This window comes from Mustela erminea, chromosome 1, assembly GCF_009829155.1.
Source record: "Mustela erminea isolate mMusErm1 chromosome 1, mMusErm1.Pri, whole genome shotgun sequence".
Lineage (NCBI taxonomy): Eukaryota > Metazoa > Chordata > Mammalia > Carnivora > Mustelidae > Mustela > Mustela erminea.
Genome location: NC_045614.1, coordinates 57998557 through 58018956, shown reverse-complemented (window position 1 = coordinate 58018956; position 20400 = coordinate 57998557). Strand labels below are relative to the sequence as shown.

General features: G+C 55.6%; 2 protein-coding genes across 3 annotated transcripts in view; one reads left to right on the top strand and one right to left on the bottom strand.

Annotated features, from left to right (window-relative positions):
* Nucleotides 1-8218, bottom strand: part of GATA2 (GATA binding protein 2) — a 14154-nt gene extending 5936 nt beyond the window's left edge. The window contains exons 1-3 of one of the 2 annotated variants that reach the window (XM_032336005.1): nt 7898-8218; nt 1748-2024; nt 664-1305 (exon numbers count right to left, since the gene is read on the bottom strand). In XM_032336005.1, coding sequence (XP_032191896.1) covers nt 664-1305; nt 1748-1976 — 871 coding nt within the window. In that variant the 5' untranslated portion in view covers nt 1977-2024; nt 7898-8218. Of the gene's footprint in view, nt 1-663; nt 1306-1747; nt 2025-2695; nt 3017-7897 lie in introns of those variants that run through there. The other variant, XM_032335927.1, reaches the window with a different exon arrangement.
* On the top strand, nt 4811-20400 carry LOC116586354. Its single transcript, XM_032336241.1, has 4 exons — nt 4811-5048; nt 11343-11735; nt 12401-12460; nt 20149-20400. Exons 2-4 carry the CDS (start codon nt 11392-11394, stop codon nt 20390-20392), a joined length of 648 nt encoding a protein of 215 aa, XP_032192132.1. The 5' UTR covers nt 4811-5048; nt 11343-11391; the 3' UTR covers nt 20393-20400.

The following is a 20400-nucleotide window of genomic DNA, read 5'->3' as shown; positions in this document are numbered from 1 at the left end:
GCCTGTCTCCGCAGAGGCACCTACACTTAGTCCCCCTCACTCCAGCCTTCAGGGAGGGACAATGAAGGACACGCCAGGGGGCAGGGAGCAGGAACAAGTCCTGGGAATGTTGCTTTGGGGGAAATCTCCCAGGGAGATTGGGAAACATCAAAATCCCAAGATTGGACTGATTGAGTTGGAAAACCAGATTCCTTGAGGGTCTGGAGCATCTACAGTGCTCCCACAGCCTGCGCACACACTCACAAACACACGTACGCACAGCCTCCCTGTTGTCGCTTGCGTACTGCATTCTCTCATAAACTAAGTCAAGAGGCTGTTCAAATTTTCACTTAAGATCCAGGGAAGGGAAGGGGGAATTCCCATCCTGTGTTCTGTCTGGTAGTAGCCAACCTTGAAAGGGAGGGTGAGAGGCGGGGAAGGGAAACGAACTTTGGGGACCCCTCAGAATAGTAAAGAAAAGGGCAAAAGTTTGAGGGCTCCCTCTCTCCCATTCTGGAGTCTCAAACATCTGTTGGAGGCTATTGGAGGGGAACAAGATCCACCCCTAGATCTGGAAGACTGACATTGCCCCATCTCCCATATCATAGCCCTCCTCCCCGCAAACATACACACAAAAGCACAAACCATCCCCACTTCCACAAGGTCCCTGGCGCTGGCCTTTACCTGAGCAGGAGCGTGCCTTGCTGCGCTGCTTAGGGGTGAAGCTGGAGGCAGGGCCACCCAGGAAGCCTCCAGGGTGGAAGAGTCCGCTGCTATAGTCGTGGGCAGCGGCCGGTACGTAGGACGGGTAGGTGGGGATGGGGTGGTGTGTGGCAGGCTGGGTGCCCATGGCAGCCAGGCCTGGGCGCAGGGGACTGCCGCTTTCCATCTTCATACTATCAGTCAGTGACACCTGGTACTTGACGCCATCCTTGTCCTCCCCCCGGGCTGCACTACCCCCTGCGGAAGAGGAGGCTGGAGAGGCAGCCCCGGTGGTGCTGGGGTCAGGAGACACTTCCTTGGGCGGAGTGGGTGGGAATCCAAAGAGGTGGGAGCCCGAGTGGGCTGCCGTGGGAGTGAGGGAGGCCACAGAGCTCCCGCTGCCTCCCGCACTCCCACCCCCTGCCCCTGGGTACACAGAGAGGGGGCCTCCAGGGCCTCCAGCCGCTGAGGGGTGCAGCGGTGTCTTGGAGAAGGGGCTCACGGTCCAGGGATTGTGGTGGTGGGCCGCAGCGGCGGAGAGGGCAGCTTTACCCCCGTCGAGCCAGGGCAACCCAGGGCTGTGCAACAAGTGTGGGCGGCACATCTGGCCTCCTGTCAGGCGGGCTGCAGGAGAAGGGAGAGGGGTCAGGGTGGGCCGAGGCTGAGCTGCACCAGGGCTCTGATGTACAGGACCACAACTCCCAAGACAACCAGCAGTAACCTTCTTCCCAAAGAAAACCAGAAACATAAAACCCTAACTGGCAATAATCAAGAATGTTCAATCCAGAGCTGAAGGACAAGTGGAACAGAAGGAACCCCACCGGACTGGGGCCTGGAGGGACCCCCCCCCCCACAAGCCAGCTGGTATTGGGCAGAAACCCTAGGGTGCCCAAACCCTCCCCAAGAGGCTGCTGCCCCCACCTTTCCCCGCCCCAATTTTTCAGTTGCTCCGATTCCTGCGGATCTCACATCCGGGAAGCAGGCAGCCGGGCCTTCCTCCCTTCCCGCGCCGGGCGCGCGTCGCGCCGCGCCTGGGCTCGCAGTGACCCACTGGCTGGGGGCTCACCGTGCGCCGGGCTGTAGGAGACGCGTGCCCGCGCGTGGGCTGGGTTGGCGTAATAGGGGTTGCCTTGAGAGTCTAGGTGGTTGAAGAAGACGTCCACCTCATCGGGAGGCAGCAGCTGCGCGGGCTCCATGTAGTTGTGCGCCAGGCCCGGGTGATGCGAGTCGGGGTGCTGCGCATTCAGCACCGCGGGGTGCGCCATCCAGCGCGGCTGCTCCGGCGCCACCTCCATGACCGGCAGTGGAGGTTCGGGATCTGGGCCGAGGCGGTGGCGGCGTCCCTGAGAGACGGAAGGGGGCGTGAGGGGCGCCGCCACGGCCTGACACCCCCAAAGTCCCGCCACGCGGAGTCCCGCACGCCGCTACGCCTCCGGCGAGCTCAGCGGAGGGAGAGTCCCGGGTGGGAGGAAAGCTAAAAGCTCAAAACGAAAGGAAGGCGGAGGAGAGGGTTCCGCCTCACACATTCACATGGTGACCCCCGGTCCCAAAGCCAGGCATTCATGCACGCCGGGTCGCGCACGGGGACAAACCCCGACAGCAGTTACCCCAACAAACACATACGGAGTCTCACTTTAAGTCAGACACTCACACCGAACCCCCTCCCCCCCTTCCCGGTACACAATCACATAAACACAGACCAAAAGTTGGAGACAGGCTCCTGGGCACCCACTGGGGCACATGAGCCCAGAGACACGCACATATCTACACTTAGCGCCAGATACACATACCGACTTGACGACCACCCCCCCACCCCCCGCAAACACGCACACGCAGCCCCAGCGGCTGGGAGCCAGCCCCCTGCGTGCACTCCCAGGAGGCACAATCAGGACCTCTCACCAAGCCACACCAAAGCCGTCACCCCCAGCCTGGCCCCGACCTTGAGCCCCGGAAGAGACCTCTCAGAGCTTGACGCACCCCAGGCCCGCGGCTAGTTTTCGCACCCCAAACTTACACACGCAGCGCCGCGGGGAGGAGGGACCGCGGCCTCAGGGACGGGGGATCAGCACCGGCGGGAGCCCCGGGAATGGCGGGCTCAGGAACCGCGCTTCAGGCGGCTGGGCTCACGGGGTAAGAGCGGGGGACAGCGCGCGCCTCGGCCTCAGGCCCGCCCGGCTCCGGCCCCTCGGCATCCTCCGGCCGCCCTGGCGCCAGCTCGCGACTCCTGCACAGACATGAAGCGGGGGCCGTGCACGCCTAAGAAGCCCGCGCCAGCCAATCAGGGCCGCGCGCCGCCCAGCCTCCGCCCCCCATTGGCTGAGCCCGCAACTCTGGTCCGCCGGACTCCCGGACTGACCCGCGGGCCTGCCCCCCTCCGCCGGCGGGCCCCCTCCCAGCGCCCTCCCGGCGGCCCCTGCTGCCAACGCCCCCCGCCAGGACCCTCACCCCACTGGCCAACTGCTTCTCCCCTTCTTAAGGAACCTCAGGGCCCTCCTCCCAGTAACTAACCTCCAACGGGGGACCCCTCCCCGGGAGCACGGGTCGTGCACCCTTCGGGTGCCTGGGTGTCCTCTCCCCGGGACCCCAGCCCTTCCACCCTCTGATACCACCTCCCAGCTGAAGTCTCAACTACCTACCCAGACCATTCCCTCCCCCTACTCGGGCTCTGACTGGCCAGGGTTGGGAGCACAGCTGTGGGACAGCAAGAGCAGTGAGGAGCAAGAACTAGGAGACTCGAGTGGGCACCTGGGCCTCGGACAACAGGCCGCTTAGGACTGCGCTTGACCGGGTGGAGGTGGCCTGGCTGGCGGCTCCAGAGAGGGGGAGGGGGCGTCCCCTTCCCGGGCGTGGCCTTCGCAGACCAGCGGGCCGAACTGCCTGGGGCGAGGCCACGGAGACCCGGACTGGCGCCGGCGCTGGCTCGAAGGAGACGCCTCTGGGCTGGAGGAGGCATTTTTCCCTCCCGGGGGTCCCTGAGGCGGCCCCTGGGGAGAGGGAGGCGGGAGACTGAGAACAGCGTCCCCTAAGTCACCTGGAACTGCTCGCCACACACCTCCAGTGCAGAGATCCAGCTCTGTGGGGGGAGTGGGCCCCGTGCACAAATCTACTTGCTCTCTCCCATTATACAGACCGAGGAGACCGAGGCTCGAAGGGAGCCTACGGCCGACGAGGGAGGCGGGGGTGGGTGGGTGAGTGTCGGAAACAAAGAACTTTTGGGGGGTGAGACAGGTGCGAGGGTAAGGGGGAGGAATCGCCCTCCTCCAGCCCCTCTCCCTTAGCTGAGTCTACAGCTCTCGGAGTTAGGAGCCCAAAGGGATCCCAGGTGGGTCCGGGACAGGGGAGAGGGCGGGGGTCTGGGCCACCCCCGGGAGGGTGGGGGGAGGGGCGGCGGGATTGACAGTCGGTAATTGGGTAACTGGAGGCGGCTTCTCCGGCCGGGCGGCCCCGCCACCGCGACGCCGGGCCCCTGACGTCACCCGATTCGCCAGGAAATGAACTTTTTAATAATCCGAGGAGGGAGGAAAGCCCTCGGTCCCCTCGGCTCGGGGGGCTCCCGGCCAGGCCCAGCTCCGCGGGCGCGCCCCAGTCACCCTCTCACAGGCCAGCTCTGGGCAGCGCCGGGGGGGCGGTGCGGGCACCGGCCAGGGGCCTCCTCCTGCCTCTGCGTCCGACTGTCCGTTCATCTGTCCGAGGCCCTGGCTCAGGTAAAGACGCGGCGCTGGAAGCGCGGAGCCCCATCTAGCTGGGAATCAGCGCATCCCGGGCGCTTAGGGACCCTCCAGCTACGGCTACCCGCTGCGCCTCCTGCTCCGCTCCACTCCGAGGCGCGCGGGGCCCACCCGGGCTTCTCGGAACTCCGCTCGGCAGGAGAGGAGCAGGAGAGGAGGCCGGCGCCAGCCGGGTAAAGCGCGCTGTGGCCGGGGAGTGGGAGCGCGACGCCGCGGGCGCCGGGCCTCCGCGGTCGGGCCGGGCAGGTGATTGGCTTCAGTGCCTTCCAGTTCGCGTTCCCCGAAACGCGCGCGGTCTGGCCCGGACTCGCTGCCTCTCTGTTCGTCTGTCTCTCCTCCCTGCCTTTAGCTTAACGATTCTTCATCAACGCGTAAATGCGATCGTCAGAACCTCTAGCCTGTTTTGCGTCCCTGGAGCCTAGCGGGAGCTTATCAAAGACACCGCAGCCCGAGGGACAACCCCGGGTGTCCGACAAGGCTGTCCCGTCAACCTGAACCCCGGGACCCAGAGCAGGAGGCAACCAGCCGTTTGCCGGCCCGGGGCCGTGAACGCCGGAGCCGAGCGGAAGCTTTCCGTGAGGCTGGGATTCGCGCCTTGGCTCGCAGGGACGTGGCCGCTGCGGGCCCTCCGGAAAACAGGTAATTCGCTTTATTTCCCCCAAAGGCGTAGTTCAAATGACCCCCATTCTGGGTGGGTCTGCAGTTTCATCTTTCCGAACTTGGCTAAAATACCCCTCTGGGGCAGCGTCTGGGCCACCGCAGGAGTGGAGGTGTCCAGCCTGGCCGGGCCCCCTGCCTGAACTGCAGCTCCGAGCCGCCCGCTGGCCTGGAGCAGAACCGAGCGCGGGCGGGGATTTAATTACCCCGCTCGGCGGCTCAGAAAATCGCCGCGCAGAGAAGCTTAGCCGGGCGGCTAAGCAATGCTTGAGCAGGGGCCTCGGGAGATCCGCACCAGTCTCCCTTCCCGCAATCCCGGCCTAGAGAAAAAAGGGGGGGCGGGGAGAAGGGAGCTCCCCCACGTCTCCTGAGGCCCTCGGGCTTGCCTTCCTCCAAAAGGCGGGCAAGCAGCCGGCTTGGCGGAGGCCTCCACTATGACTGGAGCTCCTGCGTTGGACACGGGACTGCTGCGTTCTCCCGCAGGAACGAACCCGCCTGGGAGAGAAAACAGGGACGCCAGGCAGGAGAAGGCCCAGTTGGCCAGTAAAACACCCCCCACTCCAGTCATGAGTGTACATGTATGCCAGACAGACCAAGGGACACTAGCCAGGCATCTTGCCCAGTAGGCATCGGATACCATCTTATCATTTGAACCCAAACAAACGACGGGGAAGGATCAGGGAGCGCCCCCAAATCGGCTGGGATTGCGGAGAGCATCCTTGCGCCTAAGAAGAGCAGATTTATTTCAGTTTACAGCCTTGGGATTCGGGGTCTCCGGAATGCCCTCAGAGGGACGCCTTCCCTTTTTCATGTGTTTTTTTGTTGTTGTTCGTTTCCAAGGGTTGTTGCTTATAGCGGGCGCTGCCTTTTGATGGCACTGAGAAGCTGTCACTTTCCTTACATAAGAACAAGACTTCGAGAGGGACTGGGGAAGGGTAGCAGAAAAACTGAATTTTCTAACTGCCTTTTTCAAGTTGCCTGAGATTCCCCGAAAAAGAATGGGTCGTTGGTGCGACTTGGGAAGCTTTCTCCAGGGAGCGGGCAGCGCAGGGATCCGAGGCCCGGTTCTATAGGGCCTCACCCGCCTGGGCCGCGGCCCTCAGCTGCCAGGTCTTCCACGTCCTACATCGCCCTCCCCTCTGCGCCCTTTGTTTAAACTTCCGCCATCCAAGGTAGCCCCTCTGGGACCATAAGTTGGCCCTCTCTTTGTAACCTAATTCTTCCCACCTTTTCCTATGGGCATCTAATTGGCCGGCAGTGGAGGGGAGATTCAAAGAAACCAGTTTGCTTAGGGGGCCTGCCTTCCACAGGGATATTGAATTGTCAATACAGCGACCTCCCAGCCCCGCGCTGGCATTGTGCCTTGAGGGGTACTGAGGAGGAAATGGGGGCCGCTTCAGCGGTTCAGGGTTCAGAAGTCCCCATTGGTCAAGGCCTCAGATCTGCTAGGCCGGCGGCCATCCCTCCAGAGGGGTTCTGCAATGGAGGGAACAGGGCTCCAACAGCCCCTTCGCTCGTTGGGGTTCACTTCTAGGCCCCCAGATGTGAAGGCTCCCACTCCTCTGGCCTCCATGATGGCTCTCCCATCCCTTACGTCTTTTGGGCCTTTTTGAATCGCAAAACCCAAGGCCCATCTTCCAAGAAGTCTTGGCGCCCTGGGTGGAGGCGCCTGGGAGATCCTCTATCTCCTTATCAGGTTCTAACCACCTACCTCCAAGCCGGACAGCCTCCCCCACGGGCCCTGCTGAGACCTGCAGCAGTGGGCGGCGTTTTTCCCTGCTTCACGAACAGCCACGGTTTACTGTGGGTGCCTCGCGGCCCAGCGGCCCAGCAGCATGACAACTGGCAAATCCGTTTCGTTAGACGCAATTTGTTTGCAATTTGTCAACCCGGCTGGGAAACGCTCTCCAGACGCACTGCCCTACCTGGATCTCGAATCCTGCCTACTCATAAACGAATCCCATCGCTAGGTGCTTGTGTAGACCCGGAGCTCACCGCCAGATGTTCCTGATCCCCGGGAGACGTAGCTTTTTCCAAAACAACGAATTTCCTTCCGTGTTTTCCGGGAAAGGAGTGGCCGCCACTCTCCGGGGCCCCGAACGCCGGATCTTTCCCCTCGTGGTTGGGGCAACCGGGAGTTCAAGCCTGGCCGCTGCTGAAGAATTCTAAATGCCTGGCGTCCAGACAGACGCAGACCGCCGTCTACGCCTCCCGGCGGCAGATCCCGGAGCCCGCGGCGGCCCTATTCTTATTGAAATCCCACTGAACAGATTCCTACTCCGGCTTGGGGCTGGGGGGAGACTTCCAGACCCTGCGCTCTCCCCCACCCGCACCCCAGCCACACAGGATAAAGGGCCGCGGGGCGCGGCGTGCGGGGGCGCACGCAGGAGCGAGCCGGGTTAAGCCGCGCAAAGCCGGCGCACGGGACCAGTCGGCAGGTGCAGCCTCGGCTCTGCTGCCCGACTTGGGCGCCTCCGCCGCCGTGGCCCGGAGGTGGGGGCGGCCGAGACAAAGACCTCAGCTCCGGGGGCCGGGAGGTGGGGCGCTTTTCGAGGCACAGGGAATAACCCGAGCTCTCGGCCTATGTGTGGCTGAATCCGAGAAATGGGAAAGCGGGAGGCCCGACTCGGGCCTGCTGTCCTCAACTCTGCAAATACTCCCTCAGAATTAGGCCCCTGTGCCCTGGGGTTCGAGCCGCTGGTAGGACCAGGGCAAACCCCGAAGGCCACATGTTAGGGGCCACTGGGCTAGGCAGATCGCGTTTAGGGGGCCGGGTGGGCCAGACCTGGGGGCTGGAAGGGCCTTGGTCAGGCGAAGGTGGGGGAACTTACCCAGCAAGGTGCGGCGGGCGGCGCCCCCGGGTGGACGGGGCCGGAGCGGAGCTGGGCGCTCAGCGAGGTGCGCGGCTAGGTGGGCCCACAGGACACCCGCGCGGGCTGGCGGCGTTCGCCAGCAGGGCCCGGGCGGCGCGCCGAAAGGCTACATGGTGCGCGGCGGGCCGCTTTTGTTCGCCCGGTGGCCGACGGGGGCCGGCTGGGGTGGGGGCGAAGGCAGCCAGGAGATAGAGGCTTGAGCAGCGATCCCGGGCGGCGCTGGCCTTGTTACCTCCCTCTCGCTCCCCCTCCCCTCCCCCGGCCGCAGCGGCCGCTGCTTTTTATTTCGACAGCACTTTGAGGGGGCGGGAGCGGCGCAGGGGGGGCAGGAGGGTGCCCAGAGCTCTGCCCCCCCGTTTCCCTGGTCCAGCCGCCGGGCGGCAGGCCGAGGGCCGGTGGGCACTCAAGGCGCAACACCCTATTCGCCCATACTCCAGACTACTCCCGCCCTCGCAGGGGCGCACAAATGAGCACCCCTGCTCTCAAGGGTGTATGTTCAGAAAGTCCGGGACGTCTCTTTTTGGAGACTCTCCCCGGGGACCCTCACAAACCGTGGCCACAAGCGCTCACACACGTACACAGCCGCCTGCTCCTCTTCTCCAACCTTCTTCCAATAGTGCTCACGCACACATACATCTGTGCACACGCGTTAGTGCATACAGCTGTGGCTGTGTGGACATCCTCAGCCGGGAGATGTGGGTCACACCGGCATGCACACGTGCACACACCCAAATGTAGCTTGCGAATCTGGCACGCGCTGCGTGCGCGCGCATTTGCGCGCGCGCGCGCGTGTGTGTGTGTGTGTGTGTGTCTCTCTCTCTCTCTCTCTCTCTCTCACACACACACACACACACACATACACACACACCTCCCTCACTTCCAGGCTGATTCGGCTAAATGTAGACACATGGCCTCTCCCTATCCCACCTATACCTCCACTTGAATTCTCCCAACAGCAGACCAGAGCTTTGCAGAAGTGGGGTGTGAGGTGTCTCCCTGGCCCATCCCCAAGGAACCCTCTGGCAGGAGGGAGCTAGGGAGTAGAGGGCTTGTCTTTGGAAGGCTAGGCAGAGGAACTGGGTGTGGGAATCTTCCGGGCAAGAATCTTTTGGGTTTGTGAGCTAGGAGAGCCTTGGTATTGTATTTCCGAAATCCCCACCTCAAAATTCAACTCCACAGTGGTTGTGTGTGTGTGTGTGGGGGGGGCGTGTGGTCCCATTCCAGCTGCCCTGGGGGACTGAAAGTGGTCTGGGGATCTTGGGCCCCAAGAGAAAGTGCTTTGCTTTGGAAGTGTGTGTGTGTGGGGGGGGGACTAGTGTGTGTCGCAGAGAGGAGTGTCCAGCCCCCCACCCCCTACTCTGTGGACATCTTCTATCTGTGGGTCTTTCTTTGAAGCTGATAGTGACTGTGTTGCATGTGTTATTTGCTGTGTGCACACAGGAGAATATCTATCCTGGGTGCCCCCGTGTGTCTGTGCGCATTTGTGAGCACGTGGGAAGTCTGCAAAACTGAGTATATTAAAATGTCCATTTCTTCTTGTGGGTCCCTGAGAGTTTGTATATTGAGACTCTGTGTTGTGTGGGTCCCTGAGAGTTTGTGTATTATGTGTGGCTGTTTCAGAGCCTGACCTCCGAAGTGCACATGGGAGAGTGTCTCCATGGAACTGGGTGTGTGTCCCTGAGGCTATGTATCTGTGTGATCATTGTGTCCCTGAATCATTTGATGGGAAGCAATCACATCCAAGTGCTTGTTTATAAAATGGTGTATGTCCCTATGTGGGTCGGTAGCTGTGCGCTTGGGTATCCTGTGTCTATGAATTGGGGTGTTTGTGCATGTTTGTGTGTCTGCCTGCCTGTCTTTTTTTTACCAGCATTGGCTATCTGGTGTGTATCATTATATCTTTGAACTGATTATGGGAGGGTGGACAGTGTAGAACATAGCCAAGTGTGTCTGCGGATCAGTGTATAGCACTGTGTGTGAACTGGTATGTGTTGGGGTGGGTATTTGTGTCTGTTTACCTAGGGTGTGGGCATCTGTGTGCACAAATGTATCTTTGAACTATGTGTGTTACTCTACCCAGCATTAATTACCCTGTGTCTGTTGTCTGGGGAGGAGTGTGTCCCTGGGTGACACACAGTACGTGTGTCTTCCCAGATCACCCACCGTCCCTAAATGGCAGGGCAGGCAGCCAGTGGAGCTCCAGGGTGCCATTTGTGAGGGCACTTTCTGTCTGTCTGTGGGAGGGGGAGATGAGCTGATAAGGCTTATCTGCGGACGCCAGCACCGTGCTGAATAACCGTTCTAATGAGGTGGTCTCGCTGGGACCACCCGCTCCCAGGGTCCCCAGCCTCACTGGGGCACAAGAGCAAATCCCCATGAACCCAGCAGGGCCGGAGTGTTTCCTGGGCCTTTTCTAGTTCTGTCTCATTTCTTCAAAGGCGGGTTCCAGGTTTTACACTCCCACCCCACCTGCCATCTCTCCGCTGGGCTGGGCTGGGCTGACCAGAGCAGGCTGGAGCCTCCCAGCCTCTGGTGTGCAGTCAGGAACACAGCCTTAAGAAGCTAGGGGATGTGAGGCCCCTTGATGTGGGGGGCCCTCTAGGGTGGGGGTAGATTGAGAGACATGGAGGCCCAGGGATGGCAAGACCCAGAGAGACAGGGAATGGGGGACGAAACAGGGAAATCCAAATTTTTAAATCTTAAAAAGAAACTGGCATAGAGGGACAGAGACACCAGTAGGGAATGGAGGGGTGGGTTGGGGACATGCAGGAACAGACAAAAACAAACAACTAAAAAGTGGCAGAAAGAGTCAGAGAGGAGGGAACAAAAGCAGCCAAAGTGTTAACCGGAGAGGGAGGGAGAGACACGGACAGAGAGACAAGGGAGAGATAGAGAGAGGAGAGTGAGAGCAAAACAAAACAAAAATAGAGAGATGGGAAGACAGAAGGGAACCCGGACAGGCCTTGAGAGCAGTGGGAGAAGAGGGAGAGCAGAAAGGACTCCAAAAGTGTCAGGGAAAAGTGGGGACGCGGCAGGCAGGCTGGGCGGGATGGACAGATCGATGGAGGGACCGAGGCAATACAGAGCACCGCGGCCCAAGCGACCGCGGGAGGCCGATCGCCAGGCTGCGGGCCCGGAGGGCGCGAGCGCAGAGCCCGCGGGCCGGGCGGGGCACCGAGCCGCGGGCTGCGGCGGCGGGCAGGGGGGTCCGCGCGGGGCTGCGCCGCTGTCCGGGGTAATTTTTCATCTCGGCCGGCTAATCTTTGTTCCCGGCGAAGATAATGAATAGCCAATCGTTATCTGCCCGGCTCCCGGAGGCTGCCCGAGAATGGGGTTGTACAGGGCTGGGAATTGTTTCCAAAGTGCCGCGGAATAAATGGTGTTCCTTATCTCTGCCTTCCAGATTATCGGAGCCCTTTCAGAGCGCACACAACAAATGCGCCCGCCATCGAATGCATCATTTACCACCGCAGATCCGCGCGCTGATGGGCAGGCAGATAGCCGTCCGCGGGGGGCACGCCGGGCGTCCTGTGCCCGCGCCGCCTGCCTGCCTGCCGGGGGGTACCCGCCTGTGCGTCCCCGGGTGTGCCCGGCGTGTTTGGATGGACATTCGCCTTTGCCAGTGGATGGGCACTGAACAAGAAAGGGTATTAGTGTGCATGCGGGGATGTCAAAGAAGTGTGCTACAGGAAAGTGCAGATGTGCAAGCCCACATGCACATGCGTGGTGGGCGTCTGTCCCTGGAGCTGGCCCCGCTGAGTCTGTTTAAGGGAGCACAGAGGAAGGGATGTTGCACGTGAGTGTGTAGGCATGCATATTACTCGGGGTGGGTAGACACGTGTGTGAAGGAGTGGGTGTGCAAATCTGTGTCTACAGGTGTGGTGAACGAGCGTATTGTGTACGTATCCGCCCTGGGTGAGGCTGTTTAGGAATGCACACAGGTTGCGTGTGTATGTGTATATTTGGACATGGGTGTGTTACTCTTCTGAGTGTTGTGTGCCTGCAGGTGTCCAACAGTACTCAGTGCTGTGGGTTCATACCGGCCTGTAAGCACACCTGTGACTGCTGGGAGTGAGTGAGTGCGCTAGGTGTCCGTGTTCACCCCGGTGTGCACAAAGCTGCGTGAAGGCGGTTGCATTGTTGTGTATCTGTCTGCCTGGGTGTGCCGGGGTGTGCTGCAGAAGGGTCAAGAGGGAAGGGCAGTGGTTGGGTTGTGCCTGCGCGTGCACGTGTAGGCTCCGTACACACGAGCTGGGGAGCTGGGACCCCTCTCCAGCCTGGGGAAGAGCCAGCCAGCGGGGAGCGAAAGGTGTGTGCGGGTGTGATGGACGCCAGTGTAAGGAATAGGATGTGCTAAACGGTGTGTGCGGCTGTGTAAGGGAAAGGGGTCTTCAGAGGAGTTTGGGAACACCCGGGGGTCCCATCCCGCCTCAGCAAGCACGCCCTACCGGGGCCCCACAGCCTCCCAGCTCCGGACCTGAGGAAAGAGACTGGAGCCCCGCCGCCCGAGGTCCCCGCGCCGTGAGTGACACGCGCCGCCGACAAAGGCTGTATTTTTCCAGGCTCGAGCCCCGCCCGCGTGCGCGCGGGGGCGCGCGCGCGCGATGGTCCCCATGGCGACGCAGATAGCGCCGCAGCCATTTTCCCTATCTCCCCGGCGTCTATTATACGGCGGGATTAGCTCATCTCCAGGCAGGTCAAACCCAAAGTCACACAACCTGCGGCGCGGGCCCCGCCTCTCCGCCTGGCTGCCCCTCCCCCGCCTGAGGGGTCCGGTGCGGCCCCGCGACCCCCGAGTCGCGGCCCTTGCGCAGGCGCAGAGCGCCACCTGGCGACCGCTGGTGTCCTGAGTGGGGTCCCCAGGAACCGGCAGCCTGAACCGGAGTCACAAGACAGAAGAGCTGGCGCAGGGGTCCTTTCCTCCCTGAGGTGGAATCTCCAGAAGCAGGGGCTTTGTTTTGTCACTGCTGTGTCCCCAGGGCTGGGCTGACACACAGTAGGTCTCCATAAGTGCTTCCTTAAAGGATAATGGCTGGCAGGAAGTTATAGACCTACCAAACTGTCAAAGGTCACACCTCTTAGTTGACAACAAGAAATCATTTCTTAGAATGTATCCACTGAATTTAGGATAAAAGCCAAACTCTTCTGGTATCTGGGTAATAGTCTTTGCTGATCACTCAGACCTATTTTCCCCCTTTCTTGATCCAGTCACAGTGGCATTCTTTCTGTTCTTTGAACAAGCCAGAACATTCCCACTCCTGGGCAATTTGTGTCTGCTGTTCCCACTACCCAGAGTGTATACTGTCTCTGTTCAAATGTCACCCCTCAGAGAGTGAAACTGAGCCTTCAGACTTTTCCTTTAGAGTAAGTACTTAGCACAAGTAAACTAGTCTCCTTTCTGTTTGCACAAGTTGCCAGCTTTCCTGCCCCACTGGAATGCTAGGTTTCCTGGGGGAAAGGGAGTCAGTCTTGTTCCCCAGCAATAGTCCAGGGCTGGAAACGCCTCTCCCAACTGATCGGTATCAGGCACAACTTTGGGAATGAGTGAATGGGGACAAGAGAAGGCCAGAGCAAGTGGGAGAGACTGTGCCCTGCTATCATGATCATTTTTCCTTATCGTTAGACCATTCCCCCCTAGCCTGCCCCTGTCTTTTGCTCACCCTGGCCCCAGGATGCCTGGCTCCACCAACCTCCCCTCTGGCAAGTCCCGAGGGGCCTGGGACTTAAGGGAAAAAGCACCATGGAGGCCCCTCGGCAAGGCATGCCTGCCTTGGTTGTGAGGGCAGAGAACACTTATCACCCTGTGTTCTCAGGGAGCCTGGCCTCTCTGGGAAGGCCCGGGCCACTGGGTGAGACTTCACTCATAATACAAGACAGTTATACCCAAATTGTCAGGAGGAGGTGATGATTGATTGCTATGCATGGGATGGGGACTGTGAAGTAACTAGAACTAGAGAAGGCCACAGCCCCCACTGAACTTCCAGGCCCATCTCCAGGCCAAGCCTCACCCTGCTTAGGGGGGTGGAGACAAACCCTGTGAGAGGCTTTGCCCAAGGACTTGGAGAATTAGCTCCCTGTTCCCTCAGAAGTGCCCCAATTCCCTCCCAGGAGAGGAGCTATGGGTTAACACAGGCTCTTGGGCCAGGACCCCCCCCCCCCCAACATATACTCACACACCTTCTGGCTGGGTGGTCTTAGGCAAATCACTTTCCCACTCTGAGCCTCAAGTCTGCTTCTGCAAACTTCCCCTCCAGAGTTATGAGAATTTCTCATAAGCATGTATTTAAAAGGAGGTTTGTGATCCAGGCTTTGAAAATTGGCAATCCAAGTCTCAGGGGCCCATGCAGTGACCAATTGTCGCCAACATTTCAAAAGTGGGAGATTTCACATAAAGAACTTCATTTTCAGCTTCTTGAAAATTTGGAAGATTGGCCTGATAATGTAATGCTGGAGTTCTGTGTCACCAGCCTTCTGTGCACTGGAGTCTTCACCCACCCACTTCAGGCCCACGGGTCAGGCATGTGTCCCTCATAGAAATACCATTTGCCGTAGCTGTGTTGGTTTTGGTCTTTCTTCTCTGTATCCTTTGGTGGAATTTACAATATCTTTCTCCCTCTAGGTACTGTAAACCATTTAATAATGAATTAATTAATAAATCCAATCAACACTTTAAAATAATGTGTTCGGCCACACTGTTTAGACCCTGGATATACATATAGTACAAATAAAAGAGAAACAAGGAAGAGTCAGACATAACCACACAAATTAATACATCATCACAAATTGTGACAGAACTCTGAGGGGCAAAGAACATGTATTTACAGATATTGAATCCAAGCGTATTTGCAGAGACCTACGTTGGGTCAGGTCATGTGCTGATAGGGGAGGGCATGGGACGAAACAGGATATGGTCACTGTGTGCAGACAACTCACAGGATGGTGGAGGGGTAGACACATTAAGAGATTCTGTTAAGGGGTGCCTGGGTGGCTCAGTGGGTTAAGTCTCTGCCTTTGGCTCAGGTCATGATCCCAGGGTCTGGGGATGGAGTCCCGCATTGGGGTCTCTGCTCAGTGGGGAGCCTGCTTCCCTTCCTCTCTCTCTGCCTGCCTCTCTGCCTACTTGTGATCTCTGTCTGTCAAATAGATAAATAAAGGGGCGCCTAGGTGGCTCAGTGGTTTGGGCTGCTGCCTTTGGCTCGGGTCATGATCTCAGGGTCCTGGGATCGAGCCCCGCATCGGGCTCTTTGCTCCGCAGGAAGCCTGCTTCCCTCTCTCTCTCTCTGCCTGCCTGTCTGCCTACTTGTGAGCTCTGTCTGTGAAATAAATAAATAAAATATTAAAAAAAAAAATAGATAAATAAAATCTTTTTTAAAAAGAGAGAGAGAGAGAGATTCTGTTAATTCCAGCCTGTGAGAATTGGAAACACAGGGTGCTTAGGGAGAGGCCCTTATCCTAGTCTGAGAGCATAATATATAAAGAGTGCCTACAAGTCAATAGAACAAAAATAAAAGAGAAAAAAATAGGCAAAGGGTGTGAGCAGAAAAGGAACTATAATTGGCTCTTAGATTGATGAAAACATGCTCAGTCTTACTCAGAGAAATGAGCATTTAAAATATGTTGAAAGATTTGGGAAGAGAGAAGTCCTAAAATTAAATTGTGGTAGTGGTTGGAACTCCCTAAATTTACTAAAATTTATGAGATGTATATTTAAAATGAATAAACCTCATGGTGGGTAAGTTATACCACATAATGCTGTTTGAAAATAAACCCTGAAACACTTTGAGATACCATTTTATATCTATCAGTATTAGCCATACCAAAACATTTGATTACATACTGTGTTCCTACGGGACTGGGGAGATATGTTGGTGGGAGTGCCAGCAAATGCACTCTTGGGGTGGGACAGGGAATGTGACAATATCATATTTACAAACACATTTATGCTTTGAACCAATAATTCTATTTATGGGGTATAGATATGCCCTCACGCTTGTGAAATTTGTAAGGAAATATACTGTAGCCTTGTACTTGGTGGCAAACGATTGGAAACGAAAGATGCTCATGCAGAAGAGATGGTTAAAGTATTGTCGTATGACCAAAAAGTAGAATGTTATGCCACTATCATGAAAGAAAAAGAAGAAAGAGGAAGGAAGAAGTAAGGAAGGGGGGGGGCAGAGGAGGACGGAAGGGCGGAAGGAAGGAAGGAAGGAAGGGACTGTTTATGTCAGGATATTGAATGGTCCCCGAATAATTTTAATGGAATAATTTAACAAATAATTTTAATGGAAAAATAAAATTGTATAGGAGTAAGTATGGTGTGCTACCATTTATTAAAAACGGGGATGAGAGGGGTGCCCAGGTGGCTCAGTCATTAAGCAACAGCCTTCTGCTCAGGTCATGATCCCAGCGTCGTGGGATGGAGCCCCTGCTCCCTGCTCCCTGCTCAGTGGGAAGCCCGCTTTTCCCTCTCCCACTCCCCCGGCTTGTGTTCCCTCTCTCACTGTGTCTCTCTCTGTCAAATAAAGAAACAAAATCTTAAAAAAAAAAAAAAAAAAAAAACGGGGATAGGAGAGAGTATATTTGTGTACATATTTATAGGCTTTCTCTGGATGGCAAACACAAGAAATCATTAACAATTTTTGGCACACACAAAAGGACGGAGGTATGGGTGGCTGGGGCCAGGGATCCGAGAAGACTTTTCACTGTGTAAGCTTCAGTTACTGTTGAAACTCCACAGATGAATAAAGATACAAAGATTAAGATAGAGATAGATATATACAGTTTCACATACTCACATGTATAGCCATATATATCCCCTACAAAAAAAACTACAGATTAAAAACCAAAATTAAAAAATATTATTAAAAAGATAAAGAGGGAGAAGAACAGAACTTTGCCAAGAAAAGTCAAGACAGAAACTTCCCATAGCTGACCAGAATGAAGAGAAGAAAAGGATTCTCCTGTCCTTTTGGCCAAAATATAAACTGGTATAAGTATTCTACAGGTGGGTGCCTGGGGGTCTCAGCCGGTTAAGCGTCTGCCTTTGACTCAAGTCATGACCTCAGGGTCCTGTGATGGAGCCCTGCATCTGGCTCCCTGCTCAACAGAAAGGCAGATTCTCCCTCTCCCACTCCCCCTGTTTGTGTTCCCTCTCTCACTGTCTCTCCCTCTGTCAAGTAAAGAAATAAAATCTTAAAAAAAAAAAAAGTGGGGGCGCCTGGGTGTCTCAATGGGTTAAAGCCTCTGCCTTCGGCTCATGTCATGGTCTCAGGGTCCTGGGATGGAGCCCCGCATAGGGCTCTCTGCTCAGCAGGGAGCCTGCTTCCCCCCACCCCTCGCCTGCCTCTCTGCCTACTTGTGATCTCTGTCAAATAAATAAATAAAATATTTTTTTTTTAAAAGTATTCTGCAGGTAATTTGGTTGCCCCTTCAACTAGAAAGTTGAATATAGAAATGCCACACGACCGGGCAAGTCCTCTTCTAGGCATGAGAGCTCTCACACATGAACAAAAGAAATGTGGGGCAAGAATATTCGTGGGGCACTATTTGTAAAAATAATAAGAATGGTAATTAAAATTTTAAAAAATAAAAAAAGAAAAAGAAAAGGAAAGAAAAAAAATTTTCAAGATTTTATTTATTTATATGACAGAGAGAGATCCCAAGTAGGCAGAGAGGCAGGCAAAGAGAAGGGGAAGCAGCTTCCCACCGAGCAGAGAGCCCAATGCAGGGCTCGATCCCAGAACCCTGAGATCATGACCAGAGCTGAAGGCAGAGACTTAACCCACTGAGCCACCTAGGCGCCCCTGGAAAGAAAAAAATTTAAAGGAAACTCTGGATGCAAGCTAATGGCCCATCTTGAGGACACTGGATAAACAAACAAACAAACAGTGGAAAGTCCTTTGAATGGAATGCCATGCAGCAGTCAGTCACATTGTACAGATTGGCGCAAAGCACATAACGTTTTAGTCAAAGAAAGAACTGGCAGAATCTTAAACACGAAATAGTACTGTATATTGTTTATGGAAATGAAGCATATGAAGTAACAGTACAGAAACATAAATGGAGTTAAATCTTCTGCAAGATTTAAAAATAAGATCTGGGAGGGAGCAAGCCAGGCCATGTTCCTGGGTGGGAAAACTTAATGCCACAAAATGCCCATTCCTCCACAGTTTCTGTATCGATTTAATGTAATTCAAATTAAAATAAGATTCGGGTGATTTTTAATTAAAAAAACTGGGTAAAATGGACCTCAAAGTTTGCATGGCAAAATAAATGCCCAAGAATAACCAAGGAAAATTGGAAAAAGAATAACATGGGGTTTTTACCTTACAAAAATCAGAACATATTATAAAGCTGCTATAATCAAATCAACATGGTATTGGTATAAGAACAGACAATGGGAAAGAAGAGAGAACGCAGAAATAGACTCCAGTAGAAGTAAGAATGTAATGCTTGACAAAGGTAGTATTTCAAGTCAGTCAGGGGAAGAGTAGATTGTGAAATATTTGGTGCTGGCACAGGTGACTATCTGGAAGAAAATAAAATTGGACCCCTCATATATCTAAATAAATTCCAGATGGATTACAAATTTTAATGTGAAAAACAAATGACTTGCAAAGAAATTCCTGGAGGTGACACTTGACATCTAGCTGGGGGAGCAGAGGGTGTAAGGGCTCAGCGCCTTCTGGAAAGAGCAGCAGCTCAAGATGGCCGGGGTGGAAGGGGAAGGCCCCCGTGTATAGGAACCCTCCCCAAAGTCTGGTTACATCCATTACCTTCTTCAGAATTGTGTGCCACATCTCTTTACCCCCGTGCTATTTCATTAATAATTTTACTTTATTTTTTTAAAGATTATATTTATTTATTTGAAAAAGAGAGAAAAGGCACGGGGTGGGGGGCAGAGGGAGGAGTAGGCTCCCCAGTGAGCAGGGAGCCCAACATGGGGCTCCATCCCAGGACGCCGGGATCACAACCCAAACTGAAGGTAGCCGCTGAACCAACTGAGCCACCCAGGCGCCCCAGTCTTTAAATCAATTCCTGAAACCAAATTGTTTCTAAAAGGTAAATTTGTATTACTGCCAAAATCACAGGTTCAATGGGCTCGTTATATAGTTTTTTAATAGGTTATTACCAAGATGAAAAAAAAAGGTCTGAATTACCTTGGTAGGATGGGTTAAATTGGCATATTGGAAATCACTCTGCCACCTTGTGGGCAGGAAGGACTGATTGGAGGGGTAAGGTGGGGTAGGAGTGAAGGGAAGTGGCCAGAGCAACAATCCCTAGAAAATAGTGAGGTACAAGCCAGGGTCTCCCACACCCACTTTCAGGGTGTCATTTCCAAATCTGACCACTCCCCGCATCAACACAGCTACCTCCCCGCCATCATTTCACCTCGATTACTGGGCTAACTTCCTCAGTGGAAGTCCCTCTGATTCCCCCTGTCCATTCAGAACACAACAGCTAGAGGGATCCTGTGAAAATGTAACTCAGACCCTGTCCCTGCTCTGCCCACACCCTCTCAGGGCTCCTGTCTCACTCAGAGAAACCCACGCCATCTCTTGCCTCTTTGTCTCTCTCAACTCCTTCCCTTTGCTTGCTCAACTCCAGCTCAGCTGGCTTCCTTGCTGTTTCTCAACCGTAGCTGACACACGTCCACCCCAGGACATTTGCCCTTGTTGGTGCCTGTGCCCGGATATCTACATGGCTTCTTCCCTTCCTTCAGATTTCTGCCCAAATGCTGCCTTCCCCGAGAGGCCTTTCTGTTGAAGACCAAGCCAGCTGTGGGTGACAGCCAGGGTTTAGATGTGCCCGAGAGACCTTGTAAGCTCTGTGCCGCATCTGGGCAGAGAGGCTCTCCCTAGGTCCTGGTTTTAGGGCCAAGCCTCCCTCAGATGCCTAAGCCACTGCACCTGAAGCCAGATACATCCCTGGCCTTTCAGTTACATGACCCAACCATATAGCCCTTCTCGTTTTCTTCCTTTAGCCAGTCTGAGGTAGGTGTTTTCATCTCTCTCAACTAAAGAGTCCTAGTAATCCGAGCTGTGATAGAGGAAAGATGACCACAAATTCTCCATTACTGACAGAGACATCCCCTTCCCTTGAGTCTGGGTGGTCTCTGTGACTACTTGGCAAGAGAAAATGGTTGAAGGGACACCAGGTTTCCAGGTGCAGGGCTTTGATTACTAGCTTCTACCCCCTCTCTCTTGAAGCCCTCTCCATGGGAGTCCTGACCCGCCATGTAGAAAGTCCAGCTACCCTGAGGTCACCAGGCCACCAGGAAGCCAGAGCCAGCGAGTTGGAGTGACAAACAGGCAGAGAATGAGTCACCTGGTGTTGAACCATCCCAGCTCAAGCTCCAGAGATCAGTGGGCAGACAGGAGCCCTGCCTGCTGCTTCCTGTCCAAATTCCTGACCCATGGTTTTGTGGGTTACAGTAATAAAGACTTGTTTTAAGCCACTAA